At 37.3% G+C, this 26,970-nt stretch overlaps 1 protein-coding gene across 20 annotated transcripts in view; it reads left to right on the forward strand.

The window, feature by feature from the left end:
- Nucleotides 1-26,970, forward strand: part of ABI3BP (ABI family member 3 binding protein) — a 234,530-nt gene that overhangs the window by 77,539 nt on the left and 130,021 nt on the right. For all 20 annotated transcript variants that reach the window (XM_060198467.1, XM_060198449.1, XM_060198451.1 and 17 more), the window contains exons 3-6: nt 4,453-4,521; nt 10,068-10,200; nt 23,003-23,184; nt 24,204-24,259. In XM_060198467.1, the coding sequence (XP_060054450.1) occupies nt 4,453-4,521; nt 10,068-10,200; nt 23,003-23,184; nt 24,204-24,259 (440 nt within the window). The remainder of the gene's footprint in view (nt 1-4,452; nt 4,522-10,067; nt 10,201-23,002; nt 23,185-24,203; nt 24,260-26,970) is intronic.

Here is a 26,970-nt window from a genome sequence, read left to right on the forward strand (position 1 = left end):
TTTGGTATGTGTTGCTAGATTTTCTTATCAGTTTACAGTTTATATATTTCTAGGTTGCTCCAAATCCATGAAGGATTTCACAGTGCAGAATGGAAATAGAAAGCCCGTCTTTCAGTTTTATGTTTCCACAAATGAGTTCTCAATCCTCTGCAACAACTGCTGAAATACATGAGTGTTGTAAGTTTTTAATGAGCAGTGAGAGCCAGCATCTGAACCCTGATCCTGACATCTGTTCCAATTTGTAATAGACTGTACCAGCCTGTGCTTTATGCAAATTGACTGTGATCATAACAAAATTTATTTTTAAGTTGCTCATAAAAACCATATGTCTTGGTGTCTTCTATTTTTTCTAACATTTAAGCCTATCCTTCCTTTTTTTTTTTAAAGCACTGAGGCATAATGAAAATGAGTGTGTAGCTAGCTAAGAAAGACTAGCTCTGAGACTGTCACAGTATAAACAGCTTGATAAAAACAGGGATTTAGCTTTGTCTCCTAGAAGTGAATGCCAGATTTTTATGAGAAAGATGGTGGAGACTAGATTAAGATAGTTACATAATTTACAGGGTTGAGTACTAAATAAAAATGCAGGGACCCACCCTTGCTCAAATACCAAGAAGAAAGTGGCATTAAAATTACTAAAATATAAAGTGTTTTCCTTTCTTCTACAATTTTCTTTCTTGTCATTATCATTTACTATTTTATGTTAGGTAAAGAAAATAAAAATTTTCAGTTAGCATGGATTCTTACTATTTTTCCGTACATGGTGTAATACTATCAATCGTTTTGAACTCAAATATGAACCATAACTCTCCAGCTGAATCACTGAGATTACAGCTAACTTATAGTTACATACATGCACATGTATTATTAATATCACAAAATGCATAAGAGTAATTTGACTTTTTACTTCATTTCTTGATACAGGCACATTGTTCTTTTTAAAAAAAAAAAAGCTAGGAGGAGAGAGAAAGAACCAGACATCACTGGCACATGTGCTGCTGGGAATTGAATTTGGACCTCATACTTGAAGAGTCCAAAGCCTTATCACTGCACCACCTCCCAGTCCACAGGCGCATTGTTTTAAGACTTTCTTTAGCTTAATTATGAGGAAGCACAGAAAAGTAAAGGAACTGGGCAAGGCACTAGCTTTCCCTTCTACTTCATCATTTTCAGCATAAATAATTAGCTAATACAGAAGAGATGTAAACAAGCAAGAATATGATTAGAGATTTCTTGATCATCTGTGCTTCTTAAAATGGCAATGAAGGAAGTTTTGATTCATATGTAGTATGGACTCACAGAGCTTCCAGTGCCCCCTCCCGCCCCTCTGGTCATAGATGTAATAGATCTGCTTTGCTCTTTTCGCTTTATCATTTGACTGGAAGCTAAATGGTTTACAGTAGCTGTTGGCACATAGGTACAATTTCTCTACCTTTGTCCTACCTTTGAGTCTTACTGAACAACCACACATCATGAGTTTTGGGGAGTGCTGTGCTAACTGTACACCTTGAAAACTATAGGCCAGGTGGAAGAACCACTGGTGTGCATATGTGGCTTACATTCTCTGCTCACATGCATGTTCTTGTTCTAGCAGACTTCCCATGCAAAACACAGAGCCTAAGACCTGTGTATTAGGGCGTGAGATGATTATAACAGAGAACTTACTATATCAAGGATGGGACCTCCTGAACATGAGACCCTGTGCATGCTACATGTCCATGAAGTTCTCCTTGCTTCAGTGCCTCCTCTATAATCGAGGATTAATACAAGTCAGATTACCATGAGGATTTTAAAGTGCTTGCTAAGATTCCTGTATATAATACTGAATCTTTCTCAAGGGCAATGAGGGCCAGGGTTGAACCTGGGTGACACATGTGGCGAAGCAGACACACTACCCAAGAAAGTTATTTTACTCTATTTTCCCATAAATCAGGAAATATTTATGGCAGTCCAAGTAGGAAACTTGATTCAGGTAAAACATTTCTTTTATAAACCCTACTAAGCAAAATACATTTTTAAATACTTAATCTGAAACCCAACAAATTCTCCTTTATGTTGGTATAAGGAACCAATGCAATAAATAGGGAAAGTTCCAAGGTCAGTCTGAGGGGTTACCTGATTTAATTTACTTAATGAAGTGTGATTACTGTGGCAAGTTTTAGTAAACAGGACTGTGTTGGGTGTCCAATAAAAGACAAAAGGGAGAGTCATTAAAGAAGGCTAAATTGCCTGGTTGTCTCTAGTTGACAATGAGGTCAGTTCTGCAAGGCCTTGGGCAGAGAAAACCTCTTTTCAAAACTCATGGAGTGGAGATATTTGAAGCCAGAGTGAAAGCAAAGCTGTAACATCTGCCCAAACAAATAGTCTGGCTGACTACAACATTTAAATGAAGTCTGGCATAAATGTGTTTCAGGACCCAAAGTTCCTAAAGTGCTGTTGTGGTTAATATCTGCCAATCAATCCAGCAGAGCTGCTTATAAAATGTTATTGTTCGGGGGCGGGGGGCGGGTGTTGAATTGGGCAGTGATGAATTGGGCACACATTATCAGGGGCAAGTTTGAGCCCCTGGTCACCACCCTCAGTGGGGAAGCTGCATAAGCAATGAAGCAAATGCTGCTGTAGGTCTCTCTCTCTCTCTCTCTCTCTCTCTCTCTCTCTCTCTCTCCCCCCTTCCTCTCTGTACTATCAAAAATTTTAAGAAAAGAAGAAAAAAGGCTGCCACAAATGGTGGATTTGTTGTGCTGGCATAGAACCTCAGTAATAACCTTGATAGCAATAAAAATAAAAAAAGAAAAGCAAAAAAAATTTTTTTTTTCTGGGGCTGGGGAGATAACTCTGCACTTAAGCATGGGCCTTGCAGCCTGAGGCCCTGCGTTTGATCTGAGACACCTCATATGCCACCCATTAACGTGAGCAATCGTATGGCGAACAAACCCATGAGTCTTACGTTTTGTTTTGTTTTTTCTTCTCTGACTTTTGAAACATCAGGCTTGACCCTCTCTGTGTTATAATAGAATAGATATCACCATATTTTTAAAAATATCCAAGTTACAAAAGGGAAAATACTGGATGATTTCACTCATGTAATGTAGAGAGAGAGCAAACAGTTGAACTAAATAAAATGAAAGTGAACTTTTGGGCTTCAAGACCAATTATGAGTTACCAGAATGTGAGGGGATGGATCAGCTGAGACAATGTATTCTGAACTGTAGGACTAAAACTTTGGTGAACTTATGTAATACTATGTTGACTTTTAATGATGCACTTTTGTCACTTAAATAATGTTAATAAAACAGTATTACTTCATTAAAAGGATGAGATTTTTTTTAAAAAATACTCATCAGAATCCTACCACAAAACAAAAGTCACGCAAAAGAAAGCATTTCCTAAAAAAGAAAAAGAGGGAGTCAGGCAGTAGTGCAGTGGGCTAAGCACAAGTGGTGCAAAGTGCAAGGACCTGCATAAGCCTGATTCGAGCCCTGGCTCCCCACCTGCAGAGGGATTGCTTCACAGGCGGTGAAGCAGGTCTGCAGGTGTCTACTTTCTCTCCCCCTCTCTGTCTTCCCCTCCTCTCTCCATTTCTCTCTGTCCTATCCAATGACAGCAACAACAACAACGATAACTAAAACAATTATTAAAAAAATAAAAAGGGCAACAAAAGGGGAATAAATGGTCTCCAGGACCAGTGGATTCATGGTGCAGGCACCGAGCCCTGGCAATAAACCTAGAGGCAAAAAGAGAGAGTGGTATGGAATCTTGGTCTAGCATCATTTTTAAAAAGTTAATTACTGAAAGGAGTCCTACAGGAAAAGAAGTAAAAATTCGAACTCTAAATGGGGTGACCGGTGGTAGAATAGAAATGGGAACTCAAACAATAATAAAAACTAGCATGATTTTTAGAAAGATTCTATTTATTTATTAATGAGAAAGATAGGAGAGAGAAAGAGCCAGACATCACTCTGGTATATGTTAAGCTGGTGATTGAACACAGGACCTCATGCTTGAAAGTCCAATGCTTTATCCATTTTGCCATCTCCCAGACCACAAAAAGTCTTTTTTATTTATTTATTTTTAACCAGAGCACTGATCAGTTCTAGCTTTTGGTAGTGCGGGGGATTGAACCTGGAACCTTGTAGCCTCAGGCATGAGAGTCTCTTTGAATAACCATTATGCTATCTACCCCTGTCCCCTAAACTAGCGTGATTTTTAAGACCGCTCCCCATCCCTATCCACTTGGTTTTGAAACTCTAGATTTAATTTTTATTTTAAAACAACTTAATTGTGCTATATCACTCCGTTTTGGCTTTTCACATTCCTGGGTCTTCTCACCCACAGGTGCTGGGATTCTGATGTCTGAAGCTAGGAACACTGAGCCAGAACTTGGGCGGGAAAATGCTGTTACGATTGCTGCATGTTCTCAAAGAATTTTACTGATAATGTTATTGCTTCCAGATGCAGAGCCCAGATATCTGATTGTCGTACGACCTGCACCTCCTCCAAGTCAGAAGAAGAAATGTTCAGGTAGCTGATATTCTTTTGCTTTCTTTCATTTGTCATGTCTTCTCATCTCTTTCTCTCCCTAGAGACCAAGTGTCTTGGGGAAGCCTTAGGAGTCCTCAGTCAAATTACAAACTTCCTAAAAGGAGTCTGACACATCATTAACCTCTCAATACCTCCACTCTACTGCATGGTAGGATCATCGTGAGAATTAAGTGAGTGCATGCATACGTGTCACTTAGGACAGGCCCTTGTCCATCACTATGTCATGTAGAGTTCCTTCCTCTTAGGCTGCCTCTATTTTGCAGTGAGTGAACTCATGCCTTCTATTGTGCTTCTCAGATTTTGAAGGGAAAGTTTCATGCATAACCTTTTATGGAAGATAGTATTTATATATCAGAAACATAACTCATTCATGTGTGCGCTAAATGGTTTGGAACTTAGAGTACACTTTCCCATCTTTCCCTAGTGTTTGACTAAACATAGAACAAGGATTCCTCTCATTGAACATGACACCCATCTACCAAAGCCTAAGTAGGAAAGTAGAACACATGATATATATGAACACATGATAGCAAATTTCCACATGACCAAGGAAGATTAAATTGCCCCAAAGTCACTACTCAAATTTCTTCTCAGTTCAAATAAACAGGTCATTGATATAAGGAAGAAGCTGTGATTAGTGAATTTACTATCTGGTATAACATCTCTATTGATAACAGTTGATCACAACTCTTGAATTTTATTTCATTTGTGAATTGTTTTCATCAGATATAATTTATAAATTTATTTATTACTTGATAGGACATAGACATTGAGAGGAAGAGAGAGAGACACCTGTAGGCATTCTTCACCACTTGTGAAATACCCTTTGCAGGTGGGGGCTGGCGATTTGAACCAGGGCCCTTGCACTCAACCAGATGTGCCGTCACTCAGCGCCCCCCCACCAAAGATCTTTCCAATTTAATGATTTTTATTAAGTATTTATTCATTTATTTATTATAGGACAGAGACAGAAATTGAGAGAGGAAGGGGAGGTAGAGAAAGCGAAAGAGACAGAGACACCTGTAGCCCTGCTTCACCGCTTTTGAAGCTTTCCTCCTGCAGGTGGGCAAAAGGGACTTGAACCTGGGTCCTTGTGTACTATAATGTGTGTGTCTGACCAGGCACTTGTTTTGTGTTTGTTATTTTCTTGGTTACTAGGGTTTTTGCTCGGGCCTGATGGGACTGATTTTTTTTTCTCTTTTCGTCCTCTCCTCTCCCCTCCCCTCCCCTCGTTTTCTTTTCTTTCCTTTCTCTCTCTTTCTTTCTTTATCCCTTTTTTCCCCTCTCACTCTTTCTTTCTTTCTTTCTTTCTTTCTTTCTTTCTTTCTTTCTTTCTTTCTTTCTTTCTTTCTTTTTGGGAGATGAGAGATACTCAGCATTAGTTGAGCACTTGTGAAGTATCTGCAGGTGCTTTCCAAGTGGCCAGGAATTCAAACTCTTGTCCCTCACATGGCAAAGTATACGCTCTACTGGGTGAGCTAGCTCCTGACCCCTGTTGTAATATGTTTAAAGGTAAGAGTATACATATCTACAAACATGACTAACAAAGGGGCCATCTCCAGGGTGTATCAACCAAGCCTGAATTTCAGGCACTAGTTGCCACAGCCCCCTTCCCTACTAGTCTAGATTTCCACTTCAGAGTCATGAAAACACAAATTTAGGTGGCTTGGGAGATAGTGCATTGGGTGGAGTGCTGGACTTGCATGAGGTCCTGAGTTCAACGCCTGCTTTGCATATACCAGAGTAAAGTCCTGGTTCTCTCTTGTGTTAATAAACATTTTTTTTTAAATAGCATAGATTGACTGATAAACCGAGGCAACCAAAGAGGGAGAAGGAATTGGAAGGGACTTGAAGGGTGGAGATGGCCTAGTGATCTGTGGTAGAAGAATATGGACACTTTAATGGTAGGCAATGGTGTGGTGACATGTTTGTCAAGTGGCTTGATAACCAATTTTGATGAGGTGTGAAATAGGACTCCTGTAACATATGATTGTGTACTATGTGCGCTTAACCCAGTACACCACCACCCGGACCCCACATATGGTCTTGTAAACTAACATTACCTAAATACATCCTTTTTTAATGACAAAGAAGTAAAGAGAGACAGTATAAATATTTGACTCTTGGGAAAATACATATTCCCTTTCCAAGTGTCTTATACCGAATATCAAGGGAATTTTTTCTTGTTATTGTTTTAGATCAAGGGAATTTTTAATCAGTCCTTACAACTTGTTAATGATAGTTTATCCAGATGTTTTTCCACATACTTTAAATGAACTTAATATTTCAAGATTCTAGCTCAAAGTTGAGAAGCATGAATAGGGTCCTACAAATTTTTGCTTCATATTCATTGAAATATTCCTTTCTTTTTGAAATACTCCTTGATCCAAATATACAAACATGTATAAGGAAATAGTGACTAATAGCTTAGTCATACTTTGTGGGTTTGTTCTATTTCATTTTGGGATTCTATAGTACAATATTGACTTAGAAATCATGTTTTCACTTTTTGGTGACGAGCTCAGGAAATTATTCCATCTCACTCAGGATGATGCCCCCACCTTTCCTTTTAGGCAACAGATAGAATTCTTGTTTATGTAATCTGTATTTGAGAATGATTAATTAGGTGCTAATCTAATTAATCATTTTATATTTACATCCACTGTAATTTTTCATTACAGAATCATTTTAACCCTTTTGTATTAAGATCCAAATGTAGTGAAATAATTATGTGATGGCTGTAAGCCTTAGGGTCCTTTGAGGAAGGAAAACACTATTCATTTCTTTTCTTTCTTTCTTTCTTTCTTTCTTTCTTTTTTTTTTTTTTTTAACCTGAGCACTGTTCAGCTCTAGCTTATGGTGGTGCAGGGGATTGAACCTGGGGCTTTGGAGCCTCAGGCATGAAAGTCACTTTGCATAACCATTATGCTATCTACCCTCTGCCCAATACTGTTCATTTCTAAGTGATATTATTTTCAGATATTATAAACTAAGTCAATGAAGTAATTAAAAGAGAATGAGACTGCAATTTTAAGAAACATAAATTTGAGTCTTGATTAATAATCCTCAGTGTGTACTTGTGCTCCCTTGAAATTCAGAGGAGGGGTTAGTTTTTCCTTTGCTTTTATTTTAATTTACTTTTTTATTAATAGAGACTGAGGGAAATTGAGAGGAAGGGAAAAGAGACAGAGAGATACCTGTAGCCCTGCTTCAGTAATCATGAAGCTTTCTCCCTGCAGGTGAGACCAGGGGCTTGAGCCTGAGTTCTTGCTGCGCACTATAATGTGTTTGCTTAACATGGCCCCACAGGTTTTCATTTATAAAATGGGATCATTGCATTACATTATAGTGAAAAATAACTCAAGTGCAAAAAGGCATTATCAAGAACACTCAGGTTAAAAAAAAAACTGCCCTTACCCAAAAATCTTTTTTTAAGTTTATTATCTTTAAAAAAATTTTTTTTTATCATTTTATAGGGGAATAATGGTTGACAGTACAGTTGTTGACACATCTTTGAAATATTTTTTATATTTGTTTTCCCTTTTGTTGCCCTTTTTTTGTTGTTGTAGTAGTTATTTTTGTTGTTATTGATGTCGTTGTTAGATAAGACAGAGAGAAATAGAGAGAGGAGGGGAAGACAGGGAGAGAAAGATAAGACACCTGCAGACCTGCTTCACCACTGGTGAGTCGACTTCCCTGAAGGTGGGGAGCCAGGGTCTCAAACCAGATCCTTAGCTTCTCGCCACATGCACTTAACCTGCTGCGCTACTGCCCGACTCCCTTATCTTAATTTATTTATTGGATAGAGACAGCCAGAAATCAAGAGGGAAGAGGGAGATAAAGAGTGAGACAGAGAGACATGCAGACCTGCTTCACCGCTTGCAAAGCTTTCCCCAGCAGGTGTGGAGTGGGGACTTGAACCTGGATCCTTGAGCATTATAACGTGTGCTGAACCAGGTGCGCCATCACCAGACCCCCCTCCCCAAAATATTTTTTTAGTTTCTTTTTAAAATATTTTTATTATCTTTATATGTTGGAAATACACAACTAGGAATCAAGAGGGAAGGGGAAGATAGGGAGAGAGACAGAGAGACAACTGTAATACTGCCTCACTCACAAAGCTTTCCCCCTGCAGGTGGGGGCCAGGGGCTTGAACCTGGGTCCATGTACATTTTAACATGGGTGCTCAGCCAGGTGTACCACCACTTGGCCCCCTACCCAAAAAAATAAATACATATATTTATATTTATTAATAAATATGTGTATGTATTAATGAGATGGAAAGTATGGTGTGAGGAGTTAAGGAAGAAGAGAGAAGGGAAGGGGAGAGAGAGTATGAACTAGAGCATTACTCTGGCATATGTAATACTGGAGATTGAACTCGTGCTCCCTAGTCCAATTCTCAACACACTGTGTCACTTCCTGGGCCATCTCCAGCCTGAATTCTGATCTGATCTCCTTGAGGGCTAGACTTGGACTTTCAGAGTCACAATCATATGGGGGAAAACCAAGAAATATGAGTGTCTATTTGCAACCAAGTAAACAAGAACTATTAAGATTATTTCATGTTTTTTAATTCAACTATATAACTATGAGGATAAATAATATCCAAAAAAATTAAAGCTTATCACTACTTCTTTTGGTCTAAGATGAGTTTTATTGGAATAACGAGTTATATTTAATGAAAACAACATGCTTGAAGGAATTTGAAAGTGTACTTAGTTCAGGTAACCTCACTAAATTTGTGAGGTTTCCACTTAATCTACCTACCTATCTTACAAAGGGCATAAGCCCTTTTGTTATTTGGTTCCTAATGCTTTAGAATAAGATAGCACAGGTCTCTTCATATAGCAAACATCATATTCTCGTGTAATGAGAGAACCCAATAAAGATATGTTTTCTGTTCTGTTTTAATTTTATAAAACACTCTCCTACTGGATTTTTTCCTTTATTTGCCACTTATTTTTAATGAACCTATGTTGACTTTCATGGTTAATGAGGTTTCCTCTTTTTCACCATCCTCTGTCCTTGCAGTTTAACTATTTACAAGTGCAAAAGTTTGTGTCCCTGCATACTTGAAAGCTTTAATTTATTTTCTTGGATATTATTGCATTCTAGCTCATGTCTCAGAAGAAAAATCAACTTTAATTTTTTTCATGAAAGGAATAGTGGGTGTGTTTTCCTACACACACACACTTTTATGTGTGTTTTTTTCCACAGGTATTAGTCACCCCTTCCATATTCATCTGAGTTTCACAAGAAAATAAGAACTATGTATAACTGAATGCACTTTGTATGCATGTATAAATATATGCACTTAAACATGCATATATTAATCTCATAAAGATCATTTCATTTGATTCATGCTTAATTCATGGCCAAGTCAGTAATATCTGTGCAGTATATTGAAAGGAGCTTGATATTTTTACTATCCATCATCCTGCTAAGTCATCTTTATGCATTTTACCCAACTTAAGAAAACGTGTTAAATATTACCAAAATTCAGCTCTCTATTACCTCCACAGGTAAATCACGCACTCGTAAACCTCTCCAGCTGGTGGTTGGCACCCTGACTCCAAGCTCAGTCTTTTTGTCCTGGGGTTTCCTCATCAACCCACACCATGACTGGACATTGCCAAGTCACTGTCCCAATGACAGGTAATTCACTGTGATGGAAATTAGTGCTTGCTTTTATAGTATCTCTACAGACATTAGAAGAATATATAAATACCAGGAGCATTAGCATTATATCACCTATTTACTAGCTGTACAGTCTATTCTGAGAGCAAGGGGAAGAAGGTTTCTTACCCTACCTAAATAAAAAATATGTGCAGGGAGTTGGACGGTAGCGCAGTGGGTAAAGCGCACGTGACGCAAAGCGCATGAGCCCGTGTCAGGATCCCGATTTGAGCTCCGGGCACCCCACCTGCAGAGGAGTTGTTTCACAGGCGGTGAAGCGGGTTTGCAGGTGTCTATCTTTCTCTCCCCCTGTCTGTCCTCCCCATCTCTCTCCATTTCTCTGTCCTATCCAAAAACAACGACAACAATAATAACTACAAACAACAAGGGCAACAAAGGGAATGAATAAATAAATAAATAAATATTTAAAAAATATATACGCAAATATTTTTTCCCAAAGAATAAGCTGTAAGAGAAGGAATGTTAAAAAGCAAATAGAGGGGGTCGGGCGGTAGTGCAGCGGGTTAAGTGCACATGCTGCAAATCACAAGGACCTGTGTAAGGATCCTGGTTGGAGCGCCCCCCCCCCACCTGCAGAGGGATCGCTTCACAAGCGGTGAAGTAGGTCTGCAGGTGTCTATCTTTCTCTCCCCCTGTCTGTCTTCCCCTCCTCTCTCCATTTCTCTCTGTCCTATCCAACAACAACATCAACAACAACAACAACAATAATAATAACCACAACAATTTAAAAAACAACAACAAGGGCAACAATAGGGAAAAACATAGCCTCCAGGAGCAGTGGATTCGTGGTGCAGGCACTGAGCTCCAGCAACAACCCTGGAGGGGGAAAAATAAAAAGCAAGTAGAGGGTTTCTTTAAGAAGTGTAATAAAACGTAAGGATGATATAGCTGAAGGCAGTTAGAAACGGTGAGTAGACTTTGGAAAGGTTGATCTTTGGTTGGAAAAGAACAGATCTTTGAACTGAGACAAGCTGTAGTTTTCATAGGCTGGTGTCCAATTCAGGCAGTATCAGCAGCATCAAAAGTAAATATTCTTAGGTACCTCTACTGCATCAGAAATTCCTAGGTTGGGACCCAGTATTCTGTATTTTAGCCAGTCCTCCAAATGATTCTGTTGTAAATCACTGGCTTGTAAAACCGGAAAAACACAAAGGCAGAGGAAAAAACACAGGCTTCATGAAACAAATTAAGAAAAGTATATTTTGTTTGTTTTCTTTCTGTTTTTACCTGAGCACTGCTCAGTTCTGGTTTAGCACTGCTCATGTCAGGCATAGAACTTGAGGCTTTTGGAGCCTCAGGCATCAAAGTCTTTTTGCGTAACCATTAAACTACTTCCCCTAACCTTAAGTACATTTTTAAATTACTGCCATACATCCACTCATGCAATATTTGTTTTTAAAACTCTCTATATTCTATCCAAACAATGAAATTGTTTAATTTCTATTCAATTTAGTGATAGATATTCTGTGTCACAAGAAGACGAATATTTAAACCCTTCCCTCCCTCCCTCACCCTCTCATTCCCTTCCTTCTTCTCCCTCCCTAAACCCCTCTCTCTCTTTCCTTCCTTCCTTCCTTCCTTCCTTCCTTCCTTCCTTCCTTCCTTCCTTCCTTCCTTCCTTCCCTCCCTCCCTCCCTCCCTTCTTTCTTTCTTTCTTTCTTTCTTTCTTTCTTTCTTTCTTTCTTTCTTTCTTTTTCTCCTCTTCCTTCCCTTTTTCTTCCCTTCCTCCATCCCTCCCTCTTCACCTAACTTTTCCATTCATAATTCTCACACAAAGTATTTGAGTTGTGGTGGCTCCATACTCTCACTACAATTTTATGTTGCTACCATGTTCAGTTTAGCCTTTCTATTATAGTTGTCCTGCGTTATTCTTCCGATATGCATTTCCCTCATACTTAGACTATCAAGCACTTTCTCATGTACTTTTGGGCTACATTCCTGACATGTTTTTAATTGTTTATATTTGTTAAATTGAACTGAAAAGGAAGACCTTTAAAATGTTTATAAGTTCTGCAAATATGACTTTGATTAGTAAATCTAGAGTAAGAAAAAACAAATCAAATTTCCTTCACATGTCCATAGTCTGAAGAAGTTATTGGGAAAAGGCATTTAGAGGATATTGCCAAAACCAAATTTTTCAACAAATAATTTTGAGATGTTTCAAAGAATCTGAAATATTCTCCTTTACCCACCACTAAACCCATAACTTATTTTGCTTGGAAAATGGACTCTTGAAAAACATGCTTTCTTGTGATAATTCCAGGTTTTTGGTGGAGTGGCTCAGGGTGCCAATACTAGAAAAATAAATGTTTGTAGATTGTCTTTTTTTTCTTTCATTTTTTTAAAAGTTATTTAATAAAAAAGAAGGGGAGAAGGGAAGAAGAGAGGAAAGTAGGAAGGAAGGGAGTAAATTTGGCATTGATACAAAATGTAACTGATTTTAGTGATTACTCAACATTTTGGATAAACCTATGAGGTTCTATCCTCCATATTCATAAAGCACAACTGACAAATCATTCTCTCCTCAAGGCTTTCCTTCATTTGGTTCTACTGACCTCTTCACAGGAAAAAAAAATTCTGACTACTTTGTTTTGTCATTTTTTAGGTTTTTTTTTTTTTTTTTTTTCCCAGATAGAGTCAAAGAAGGTGAGAAAGAGAAGTAATGAAATTATAGCACCAAAGCTTTCTTCAGTGCATTGTTGACTGGGCTTGAGCTTGGGTTGCTCACATAGCAAAGCAGTGTGCTATCCAAATAATGGGTGTTGCTGTGACTTGAAAACCAAAGGAAATGATGACTATAGTGAAGAAGAGGAATGTGAGCTGGTGGGGCTAGGATTTTCACCAGCTACTTGACTAGATAGTCTAGGGGGCTTAGATCTCATGCACCACACCCTCATCCCCATGTGCACAGTCTGGCTCTGCTTTTCTGTTTATCTAATAGATAGAGACATGCCACTTAAATCACAATACTCAAAAATATTAATTAGAGTAATTTTTTTTCATTCTGTGATGTGTCAAGATGCTTTAAACTTCCAAACCCAAGTGAGTGGGAGAATCATGCTATCCAGTAATGGTTAAAAAGAAACATGTGGAGTCCTTGTGAGTGTCACTTATTCATACCTCCATTCTCCTAGCTAATACAGTTAACAAAGAACTGACATTTCAAGCCTTCCTGAGGGTTGAGTAAAAGAAAACAAAAAAACAAAAAAGTCTTAGGGAAAACTCTGAAAATACTATGCATATTACAGGCACCCATATAAACTCAGCAGAAGTCTATATTAGTATAATTGGAAGCAGATTTGAAGAAGTCTGCCCTCATCGAATCATGTAGATGCTGTTAGAATTTAAAATAATTCAGTAACTTCAGTTAAGCAATAGTAGCTGTAGGGCTGAACTGCCTCTTGAAATTTTAAAGATTAACACAGTTGAAGTTTGTCTTTCAAGAATTTCTTACAGAGGACTGAGTAGTCTTAGTTTCCTACAGGAATTCTAAGTGGTATCCTGCTCCTTTACTGAACTCTAGTGTTTGACACTGTTAAAGTGTCTGTGATTTTAAAAAGGTCCCTTTACATTGATTTGAACAGCTACATTTATCCTCTGCAAATACAAATGATTTACAGAAAACCTCTTTTCTTTATACTTTGATTTTTGGATTTTATATCATAGTAATTGAGTTGTAAGTTGCCAGTAAGAAACCTTGTCTTTTTGGTTTCCTATGTTGTAAGCTTGGAACTATTAATGGCCTATCACCATATCAAATTTCATGGCATTCATTTTTATTCCAATTTGCATAGAGTGCAAATAGGTCTCTTATGTTTTTAAAATCCTTTTCTGAGTTCATGTTGGAGAGAAGACACAATGTACATTTTTTGTCCCTAATAGATTTTGAGTAGAAGAATGTACACATTTGTCTTCAATATTTTTGAGGTTAAAAAAATGTTCCCAAATGGTCCAAATTAATAGTAAAACATAATTTAAACCAAAATTTAGTTCACCAATAATAGCTGTTTTTTTTCCCTTTCCATATTTCCAATTTGCTAAGGCATTCAAGCTTACTCTAGGTCTCTCTCTTTTGCCAGCCTATTTTTTAAAAAAAGAAGAAGCAGCTTTATGACTTGTCTATAAATCATTTTCACATTTTCTGACTCTTTCATTTTATATTATTTGTTCTTAGTGTAAAATGAGGAAAACCTAATTTTGGCCTGGCACTGAGCATGCTGTTCCCTTTCCTTTTTATCCTCAATTTCTATAAGGAATTGACACTGTCACTATTACCTCTTAATTAAGCCCAAGACCTTATTACTCATTTATTTTGCTATGTAAACTTTAAATTCTGAGGATGAAGAGACTGCTTATGACCTAACCATCATTATCTCCAAAAGCCCAAAATAGCATCTCAGGCATAATCCACCCTTAGTAAATAATATTCTGAATAAAGAGTAAACTGTAAACTTTTTCACATTTGTATCTAGCATTACTCCAGATTTCACATGCAAAATTGAGCAAATTTTTCTCTTGAAATATTTTATATGTCATTATTTTCTGAAGTATATAATTCTACTTTCCCTAATTTTAAAATTCAATTTTTAAATTCCTTCACCTTTACATAGCTAATGAAATCTTGAGTTATATTTTGTCTCTGGGAAGCACCCATATCAATATCTTTATTGTTAATACTCATAGTGAATTTTCATCTTTAATACCATTGCTCTGGGCAAACTTTTTAAAAAAAAAATTCAGACAGAAAGAGTGAAGGAGGTAGAAGAGGAGAGACACCACACCACTTCTCCACCATTCATAGAACTTCCCTTTGTATTAGCCATGATATGTCCAAGTGATGTTAGGGGTTCCAACCCACTTTTCATGCATGACAGTGTGCACTCTACCAGGTGAGCTGTCTCTCAGCCTCCATAACAATTTCTACCCCCCCCCCCAATTCCAATCCTGGTAGGCCACCTATTATCCTGGCTCTTCTAGTGCCAATGCAATTTGGTTTTCACAATGCTAAGGAGATTTCAACTATCCACTGTCAACTCATGTTTTCTTCCTCTTAGATTTACCTTTCTTCTTTTCCCAAGGAGTATACTTCTAACTTTAGACAGTGTTTATAATCTTATCCCTACTCACACTCTATAAACATATCCTTTCACATCTGCCCCCTTCGCTACCATTTGGTGCCCATCTCTTGCTTGCAAACTTGCTCAGGATTTCTTCTCCCCAAACCAAAGTCTTTTGTTGATCCTGTTCTATATTCTAAGGTGCTTGTATATCTCTTCTATAATTCTAAAATTCCTCAGAATGATCTGCTCTTTTCCCCCATACTTGAATGATAATTTGGCAGGATAGAGTATTTTTGGTTGACAATTCTTTTAATACTTGTCTAGAGGGTTTGTGATGAAAAATCTAGTGAAAGCCTAATGGTTCTACTTCTCTGTTGGATTCTTTCTTTCCCTAGAAGCCTATAATACTTTTTTCTTGTCCTTGATTGATAGTTTTACTATGTATGTTGATGTGGGCTGTTTTGGATTCAATGACATCTTGAGCTGGTAGCCTGCAGCCAGACCCATCAGTGAAAAACCAGCTCAAAATGTTTCTTTTGTCGAGAATTTCTCCTTATCCCTATCCATGCATAACTGCATTTATCTGTGACTGAGTCAGTTTCTTCAGAAGTTTCTGTTGTAGTGTGCAGTCCCAGGTCATTCTTTTACTGCTTTATCTAGCTGATCTTTGGAGTAATATTTCAGCACTACTACTCGGTGACCATGCCCTTTGAAGTTGATGAATGATCAGCTCTTACATTCTTGATTTCTGATTATCCTTGGTCTTATGTTTTCCCCTTTCACTTTATACCATTTCATTAAAATTTCCCTTTTTGGTCACCAATAATCAATAAATTGCTAAATCTAGTAAAATTTTCTCAATTCTTACTCATTTTTAAAGTAATTGTATTGGGGATTTCTTAATCTTTTTAATCTCTCTAGAACTGTTAGCAAGTCTCCTATTCTTAAGCCCTTTCACTGACATTTTAATTTAGATTATCTTCTCTCTCTTCTTACTCTACCTCCCAAATAAAAGATAGAATTTTATTCTTTGATCTCTCATCTGTATATACTACTAAGATCAGCTGTGCCATGTCATTAACTATCACCTCCATGTAGAGCCGAATAATTTCTCAGCTATGATGTGTCTGTGACTCATGTAAAAAAAAAAAAAAGCAGTTATAAATGTAGATTCTGATTCCATAGGCCTGAGGAAGAACCTGAGAGTTTTGATTTTTTGAAGCTCTTGGGAGTTACTGATGTTGTCATTCTATAGAAGACCTCGGGAATGGTAAAGATGTAAATGACTTCCAGTGCTGAACTTCTGCCCTGACTCACTTCCTGAGTTTTGTGAATCTATTTTTAGTTGTCGATGGCATACTTTCATTAGAATGGCCAGTTATTGGCCAACTGTTCAAATTCAAGCTAAGTTCTTATTTTCTAAACTACTAAAAGACTTTTTTAAAAAATCACTTTATCACCCTACTTCTCAAGGTTAAAAATTTACTTTCAGTTTTTATCTGTAATTTCCTTGGCACACATAAGGAGACCAGTCTGGATTCTTTTATAGAAATGTAAGGGCTGGGTTGTGTCATACCTGTTAGAGTCCACATATTACAATCCACAAGGACCCAGGTTTAAGCCTCTGGCCACCACCTGCAGCTCCAAAGCTTCACAACTGGTGAAATAGGTCTACAAGTCTCTCTGTTTCTCTTTCTTTCTGTCTCTCTCTCTCTATTTTTCCATCCCTGTCAATTTATCTCTGTCAATAAATAAAAATATATAAGGTGGCTAGCAGTAATGCAGTGGGTTAAGCGCACATGGCATGAAGTGCAACTACCAGCATAAGGATACTAGTTAGAGCCTCCAGCTCCTCACCTGCAGGGGGATGACTTCACAGGCAGTGAAGCAGGTCTGCAGGTATCTATCTTTTTTCCCCCCTCTGTCTTCCCCTCCTCTCTCAATTTCTCTCTGTCCTACCCAACAGCAATAACAGTAACAACAAGAGCAGCAAAAAAATGGGGTAAATAGCCTCCAGGAGCAGTGGATTCGTAGTGTAGGCACCAAGCCCCAGTGATAATCCTGGAGGCAAAAAATTTAAAAATAATAAATATATATATAACAAGGCAGGGATAGATAACATAATGGTTATGCAAAGAGACTCTCTTGCTTGAGGCTCTGAAGTCCCACATTCAGTCCCCTGTACCACCATAAGCCAGAGCTGATCAGTGCTCTGGTTTAAAAAAAAGTATATAGATATAGATATAGATATATAGATATATATACTTTTATATATATCTATATAACTTTGGTGCACTTCTGCTTTTTTTTTTTTTTACAGTAAATTTCTTTGTTATCCTGTACCTGGACTCTGGCATATAGAAATTCCTTCCTCTGTTTTTTTTTTTAAACTTCCACTGCTGATAAATACACCTTTCTTCATCATTGTTTACCTTTATTCACCTACTAATGAATCTCTATCAATCCCTTGCTGCCAAGTAAAAATCATAGAATCTCTCCAAAAATCTGTTTCAAGGCATGAGTCATGCTCCTGACAAGAGATTTAAATCCTAGTCATATCACTAGGATGGGATTTTCAGTGCAGCCTGTCTATCCATTTTGTAAATTGAGTATGACAGGAGATTGAGGAGAGTGGCACAAATCAAAGTTCCTCAGCACCTCCTTTTTGTCCTATTTCCTTTTACTGTATTCATATGCACATCCACCATCAATGTACTTACTGCGAGCTCATGTTTGAAGATAAAGCATTCATCCTATTGTTGGTACATCTCCTACAGAGCCTAGCTTCATGTTTTGTAATAGTAGGTTTCAACAAATGTATAAATGAAAATAAACAAGGTGAATACCAACAACAAAATTTTGATAGCACCCACCACCTTTAAAATCATCCAGCCAGTCTGGTGAGGGCTTAAATCTCCTCTGTTCCATCTCCTGGTGCATGATGGTGAAAAGAGACCTACGTTGGGCAGAGAATGTTTTGCAGACATCTGTCAAAAGGAGATGAGAAATTGTACCCATTTGTCAATAACGGTACTAGAAACAATTACCCCCCTGATAAAATTATTTGAAAAAAAAAAAAAGTCCTGCTAAGTGCTGTTTAGAAACAGAAAAGGGACATGGACCAAAGAAGCCAGGCAGGTGTAACTCAACTTGCACATTGACCCGACGTGAAGAGAGAATGGAACTGAAGTCAAAAGAAATAGGAACATATTTGGGAAAAATGATGAGTAGATTTTTTAAATATAATTTTTATTAGTGATTTAATAGTTATTATTTATAAGATTTTGAGATAATGGGGCTAGAACTCCACAGCACTTCTACCACCAGAATTCTGTGCTCTCACCCTCTTTCATTGATCACCACCACAATTCTCCCAAGGTCCTAGCTATGTGTTGATTATACATATGTATTTTTCCTCTTTTCAAGTTTGTGTGTTTCTATTTCTGTATTTCACTTATGAGTGAAATGATGAGTAGACTTTCAAGGTACTTATGAATTTCATGGAGAATTAAATCATTGAACTGGATCATAAGGTTTTGCAATATAAACAAATTATATGCCAAATTGTAGGGATTTAGGCGCTGTGTGTGGTGAGAGGAAGTTAGAAAATAGTTCAGAAAATTTGTCTTGTGTAGGGGAGATGGCATAATGATTATGCCAAAGACATTCACACCTGAACATCTGGAGTGCCAGGTTCAGTCCTCCACGCCACTATGAGGCACAGTTGAGAAGTGCTGAAAGCCACTTGCCTGATTCTGTCATTGATTAATAGACTTTTAAAACTTCTCGTTTATTTTCTCCTTCTCTAATAATTATTGCTCTGCTCATTATAATTCTATAGAGGATCTGACATGAAAATCTTTTTGAGGTATTATTGCCGGCACCACCTGAATTTTAGGTGTTATTATAAAAAAACCATCTTGCGTATTTTTGGGGGACTGAATTGTTAGCTGTTTAGAGCAATTACATTCTAATACTCTATATTTTAGGATAACCCTCTGAGCACCAAGACAGCCACAAATAGTTCCAGAGTGCCTGCCCTGCATTAGGCTGTAAAACACCGTTTATTACCATAAGGTCTATATTTTGCTTTAAAATAAAGTAAAAGTTAAGACAGTTATACAATCTTACTAAGTCATTACTTTTAAATTTTACAGCTTGCCTGTCTTATATAGTAATTGATCAAGCAAATGTTGATGAGGGTAAAGTTAGCCAGATTAGAAAATATGCCTGTGCATATACTTTTCCTGCAAAAATTGATAGAAGAAAGAGTATTTGAAAAACTTTGTGATCAAAATAGAGAAAAAAAATCAACTATTTTTTGACATCTGAAGTTTTTAGAGCAGAACATTTCTGCCCCAGTTTAGTTCTAAGCAGACATGATATCAGGCTTGCTGAAAAGCCTATAATCTGGCGTTTGGTAGTTTTGTTAGCTGAGGTTCCTCCAGGGTGGAGCAAGCTATTCTGGACCTCAGAAATTGATTCTAACATAATTGCATTAGTCCACCTGCTTTGATTTGGCATCTCACATTTTCTCTAAAGTTCTTTAACAGCTTGGGAAGTCGTAAAACAACAACAACAAAAATTCCATGAACCACATTAGCCAAGAAACATGTTTCATAAATCAATGTTGATATTTCACTGGGCCACAAAGGATTAACATGCTATAATATTTGTTCTCAGTAGTTACTAGGTTTTTTGGCTGGAGCAGCCTCCTTCATTCTGACTTTACAAATTTGGAATAGGGACATAGAGAGCAACTTTTATGAGAAAGAAGCAAGCTAAGTAATGATTTCAAGCATTTCTGTGGTTTGTTACTATTAAGAGAATGGGCTGAAGACAGCTCTCTGTGTTTAGGAAGTCCTAAACTGTGAGACATGGTACCTGTGCCTTTGTGCCCCCCTCCCCCACAAAGGGCCCACACTTGCTTCAGTGCTTTCCTGTCACTGCCTTGACATGCTTAATCTTTTTTGAACAAGGGGCTCTATGTTTTCATTTTGCAGTGAGTTCACAAATGATGTATTCATTCCTGGTTTCATTTCTGGAGATCTGGGTTAATAGTTTCTCTATTGTTAAGAAAGTGTTCCTGGCACTTAATGGAGTCCAGAAAATATTTTAAACAAGTAAATGAGAGATTGTTTAAAGCTTTTGATAAAAGCAGTTGTCTTGAATGTTGGTTCATTAGATTTTGTTAGGAAGAGAGTAAAAAATAGCTGCTAATTTTTTTAGAGGTGTTAAAATTTAAGAAGGAACCTAAGCTTTCAAAACAAACACATGTTCTCATTATTATACATAACAGCTATTACTTTATTCCATGTTAAAATACTTACTTAACTGTTGGTTAGCCCACCTCTAAAACACTTCCATGTTTATAAGGTTTTGCTCAATTGGAAGCACATGTGTGTGTGTGTTTATACAAAACTTTCTAATATTTACTGCTCCTTTGTAATTCCACAAATAAGAGGTGGTAATATATCTTATCTGAGTGCCATCATGTAAATGATATGATTGTAATATAAGTAATTTGCCTCTAAGTACACTATGCTGCAATTTGTTACTTTGATTGAATATTTTGTCTATAAAATCTATCCACATTGAAACATGTTTCTCTGGTTCATTCATTCTTTTTACTGTATACAGTGGTGACAGACTTCCTTCCTGATCTGTTGCACCTGTTGCATCTGTTGTTGTGGCTGTTGAACATAGAGTCAAAGAAATCTTTCTCTTTATTCTGGCCCCACAACTGTTAATAGTAAAAGTCACCAGCAAGATAGACATCTCAAAATCTTTCTGTAATTCATTTGTTACTCACACTTATAAAATGATATTATTAGTGTCTACTAATTATGATGCCTTTGTGGCAATTCAGTGAGCTGATATTTAGGAACTATCTCATGTGACAAAGGTGCATAAACTGTGTGGCTTTTCCTTTGCCATATGTACTTATGAATGTTGTGAATCTCTATGTAGATATGTAACAGTGATCTTAAATTTGCATTTTTTAATTTTTCTTGTATCCCTACTTGGCTTTTGCTCTGCATTTGTTTTTAATAGTTACAAGGAATTCTGCCCTTGAAATGCAATCCTGGATGTATCTTAGACTCTTACAATGTATAATAATAATGTTTCTAGCACACCAAGCATGTGCTTGGAAGATTTTAGCCATTCTGAAATTGCTCGATTCTGTATTTATGAAATTACATCATGACCTGTTGTCCTATTAATAATTGGAGAGGAAAAGGACATTCAGTGTTTTCTAATTTTCATTATGCAAAGTAGCCAGTCATAGAATTGAGAGGTCTGGGACTCTGATACTGTTGGTCCCCTAAACTGCAAATAGAATATAAAGTATGCTTTCAGATCTTTTTTTTTTTTTTCATGTTTTCTGAAGTAGGAAAAAAAACCCCTATCATTTAGTTTGTCAGGGAAATCCTGCTCAACTCTAAATATCTGATGATACAATTCAAATATTGGGCCTCAGTATCTTTTTTTTTTAATCTGAACAGAAACAGACTATTGAATATAGTCTCTAAAGTAGATAGGAATCTATGATGAACTACAAAAAAATTTTTAAGCATTGGAATAGCTCTGATTTACTTATTTCACTAAGAACATGCATATAAACAAAGGTCGATGCTTCTTTATTTTGCCAGATCACTAATGAAAAATAACAATGGTGGTGCTTATCACTGTTATTTACTATCTGGCTGCAATTTTTTTCTTGTAAATTATTTTTCATTTACACACAAATACATGAAAAAAAAGTAAACACAGAAATTTGGTAACAGGGATTAGGAAGTATAAAACATAGATATGAATAAGAATCTTAATTAAATTTAATCTTTAAATATACATATACTTCTTCAGCAGCCTTTTTTGATGTAACAAATTCTCCTTGACAAGGTGGTAGAGGGTGTGTTGGAGGAGATGTGAAACTCTACTCTTGCAACATCAACAGTCTTACAAATCATTTCTTCCATGAAGTGATCTATGAAAAGAAATTCCTCTCCTCAGTTTCTCCCCACCTCCTTAGTCAGTCTCTCTCTCTATCTCTCTCTCTCTCTCTCTCATTCCCCTCCAACCCCCCCCCCCCTTTTACCAGAGCACTACTCAGCTCTGGCTTATGGAGGTGCAGGGTCATTGAACCTGGGACTTTGGAGTCTCAGGCAGGAGAATTTCTTTGCATAACCATTATGCCATCTACCCCTACTCAATCTCTCTCTCATTTTTTATTAGTTATTTAATAATGATTAACATAATTGTAAGATAACAGGGGTGTAATTCCATACAGTTCCCATGACCAGAGTTTTGTGTCCCATCCCCTTCTTTGGAAACTTCCCTATTCTTTATCCCTCTGGGAACATAGACCAAATTTCTTTATGGGATGCAGAAGGTGGGAGTTCTGGCTTCTGTAATTGCTTCTCCGCCGGACATGGACATTGGTAGGTCAATCCATACCCCTAGCCTGTTTATGTCTTTCCCTAGTGGGATAGGGCTCTGCACAGGTGAGACTATGGTACACATTGGTGAGGTCATCTGCCGAGGGAAGTCAGGATGGAATCATAGTAGCACGTGCAACTTGGTGGCTGAAAGGCAGTAAGGTATAACGTAGGACAGATTGTTTAATAACCAGGAACCCAACCTTGAGATAACATTCTGAATCTTCCTTTTTTAAGCTGTATCTCTTGTTTATTCAATAGATTCTATACAATTCGTTATAGAGAAAAGGATAAGGAAAAGAAATGGGTATTTCAGCTCTGTCCAGCCACTGAAACAATTGTGGAAAATCTAAAGCCCAACACCGTTTATGAATTTGGAGTGAAAGATAATACAGAAGGTGGAATTTGGAGTAAGATTTTTAATCACAAGACTATTGTTGGAAGTAAGTACTTGGAACTGTTTCAGTAAGCCTTCTGTAATTTGTCCCTAATTATAATTTTTTCACTTATGCTATTAGTTGTGTAGTACCACAAGGATTAGTTGCCATCTAGTATTTGATAAAATGCCAACAGGATTTATTGAAAATTGATGTTTCAGAGTCCTTTCTTTTGATGTTATATCAATAGTTGACTTACACAGAAATATGAGGCCAATCCTTCCTAGTGAATTTTTATTATCTTACTTATATTTAAGCATTCTCTTGTCTTGTTATCTAAAATTTGAATGAAATCTTTTACTGTGGATCTATTTCCTCAACAATTAAGCTCCTTCTCCCAATTTATTTAGCCACTTTCTCTATATTCTCAGCATGGTCTTTCTTTGACAGGTCAGTTTCTATGTTGTAGGGCTATCTGTGCTTGCTCATTCCAGATTTTGTGCAGAGCTCTGTTTTCTCTGTTTTCATCCTGTGGAACAGGAAATTAAACAGAATAATTATAGAAAAGTGAAAAGCTTATTATACGGATATTTCAGAATCTTGTCTTGAGCTTGTTTACTTACAGTGAATGGTTTACAAAGAAACGAACTTTAGTGCCTCCCTTGATAACCATTCATTATTCATGGTAGTATTTTGTTTCATTTTGTTGTGACCACTCTAGGTAACCTGGGTCATGCCCATGGCAAAGGAAATGCACTATCCAAGTGAGCTGTCTTGCCATTTCTGTAGAATCAATTCTTGGTTTTGTAAACAATACTTGACTAAGCCACCAACTAGACAAACCAATGATATGTACAAACTTGCAGAGAAGAAAACTTCGTCCAGTAGAAATGGAAATAAATACTTCAGAGAACCCTGGGTTTTCTCCTTCTTACTTCTTCATTCAAGTTTTATTGGAATCATTTGAAATTATAGTTTATAAAGTACTATGCCCAAGTTAAAAGGAACAGAAGTTGTAGATATTTTTTAATGGTCATTTAGATTAAGAAACAAAAGAATGAATATGCATTTTCCTCTTTTTTCAGGTAAAAACAAAGTAAATGGGAAAATCCAAAGTACTTCTGACCAAATTCACACAGTGGTATGTATCAGGCTTTTTAAAAATTAATAGTGATTTACAAAATTACAAAATAACAAGGTTACAATTCCACATCATTCGCATCACTAGAGTTTTGTGTGTCCCCATCCCCTCCACTGGAAAGTTCAGTGGTTTTCCCAAGGTCACAGAAAAGGGTTGACTATTATCTCTCTCTCTCTCTCCCTCCCTCTCCCTCTCCCTCTCCCTCTCCCTCCCCCCCCCCCTCTCTCATTTTTCCTATGGTTCTGCCCCTCTTCCTTTTTAAGTCACACCTAGAATTTAAGTAAATCCCCAGGGCTGACTTCTTTTTTCTCTTCATTTTCTACTTAAGTCTCCAGGGTTATTGCTGGTGCCTGGTGCCTGCATTGCGAATCCACTGCTCCTGGAGGCTGTTTTTTTCCTTTTGTTGCCTTTGTTATTTATCGTTGTTGTTATTGCTGTGATTGTTGTTGGATAGGACAGAGAGAAATCAAGAGGGGGAGAGAAAGACACCTGCAGACCTGCTTCACCACTTGTGAAGCGACCCCCTACGGGTGGGGAGCCAGGGGCTCAAACCAGGATTCTTTTTTAAAAATATTTATTTATTTATTCCCTTTTGTTACCCTTGTTATTTTTCTTGTTATAGTCATTATTGTTGTTATTGATGTCGATAGGACAGAGAAATGGAAAGAGGAGGGGAAGACAGAGAAGGGGAGAGAAAGATAGATACCTGCAGACCTGCTTCACCGCCTGTGAAGTCACTCCCCTCAAACCAGGATTCTTAAACCGGTCCTTGAGCTTAGTGCCATGTGCGCTTAACCTGCTGCACTACCACCCAGCCCCCTCTATTTAAGCCTTAATTGCTACATGCTATTAATATAAAAATAGCATCAGGTGTTCGGTTTCTGGCTTGTATACTTTTAAAATTATTTTAATCATTTCTTAATTGCAAGTGACGTGATGAATCTGTGATCACATAAATCTTTGCTTTTCTATTACTTTAAAAAGAAAAAGATTTATTAGAGAAATAAAACAACATCACTGGCTCATGCAGTGCTGACGATTGAATTCAGGCACCCATGCTTAAGAGTCTAATACCTTTTATTTTCTACTTTATTTTTATCATTTTATTGGGGGAGGGTTAATGGTTTACAGAATAATTTTGACATATGGTTACAGTTTCTCATCATCCTATGATAGGAACCGCTGCAAACCGCTCACTCCACCATCATACACCAGCACCCCAAAGTTCCCCCCCCCCCCGAAGCCGCCTCCTTTCTCCCCTCCTACCCAGAGTCTTTTGCTTTGATGTCATCCAATGCCTTATCTGTTCTGACATCTCCCAGGCTTCTCTTAATGCTTCTAGGTGGTAGATGTTTAGAATGGGAATTAACTGTTTAGATATCTAATATTTTTAACTACCTAATATGTACGGTTAAATTTCTTCCTAAATTGGTTGTACCAATTTGCAGTAAGACCAGCAAAACACCAGAGCTAACTTGTAGTACCCTGGTCGTCAACATTATGTATTTCTTTTTTAAAAAATATTTATTTATTCCCTTTTGTTGCCCTTGTTTTTCATTGTTGTAGTTATTATTGATGTCGTTGTTGGATAGGACAGAGAGAAATTGAGAGAGGAGGGGAAGACAGAAAGGGGAAGAGAAAGAGAGACACCTGCAGACCTGCTTCACTGCCTGTGAAGTGACTCCCCTGCAGGTGGGGAGCTGGGGGCTTGAAACAGGATCCTTCTGCTGGTCCTTGCGCTTGGCACCACATGCGCTTAACCCGCTGTGCTACCACCCGACTCCCAACATTATGTATTTCTATTATTTTTTTTACTTATGTAATACCTTATCATAATCAATTTCATTTTTCTTTGATTGCTGATAAAGCAGTACTTCTTCACTAATTTTTACTTTCAGTTCTTTATTGGGCATCTCATTTTTATAACAGTAGTTTAAATGCTTCATGGATTTGAGAACATCAACTCCGTCATAACATTTGAAGTAGTCTAATATTTGGTATCAATTTTGTTTGAACATTTCTGAAATAGTCGAGTCTTTAAATGTGCTTACTAAATTTTTTGTCTTTTTATTATATCTTCAACTACTTTACATTTTAGAAAACCCTTTCCTATCCAGAGAGCAAGATATTTACCTAATTTTTCAGTATAAGAAGTTTTATATTGTTTAAATTTACTAAAATAAAATCGTAAGGATCCCGGTTCGAGCCCCCGGCTCCCCACCTGCAGGGGAGTCGCTTCACAGGCGGTGAAGCAGGTCTGCAGGTGTCTATCTTTCTCTCCTCCTCTCTGTCTTCCCCTCCTCTCTCCATTTCTCTCTGTCCTATCCAACAACAAAAGCAACATCAACAATGGCAATAATAACCGCAACGAGGCTGCAACAACTAGGGCAACAAAAAGGGGGAAAATGGCCTCCAGGAGCGGTGGATTCATGGTGCAGGCACCGAGCCCAGCAATAACCCTGGAGGAAAAAAAAAAAAAAAGAAAGAAAAAAATCCTAAACTTTGTGGATTTTATTTTGCTGTATAAGTTCTACATACAGTTCTATGTGTACTTGGTTATATATTTTTCCAAAATAATTAACCACTTGACCTAGTAGCAAGTATTGGGTTGTGCTATTTATTATACTTTTTATAGTTGATTTAATAATTCTATAAGATTCTATGATTATAGGGCTGTAGTACCACATTGCAAATAGCAGGGAGTTTTGTGT

This window comes from Erinaceus europaeus, chromosome 9 (assembly GCF_950295315.1).
Source record: "Erinaceus europaeus chromosome 9, mEriEur2.1, whole genome shotgun sequence".
Classification (NCBI taxonomy): Eukaryota; Metazoa; Chordata; class Mammalia; order Eulipotyphla; family Erinaceidae; genus Erinaceus; species Erinaceus europaeus.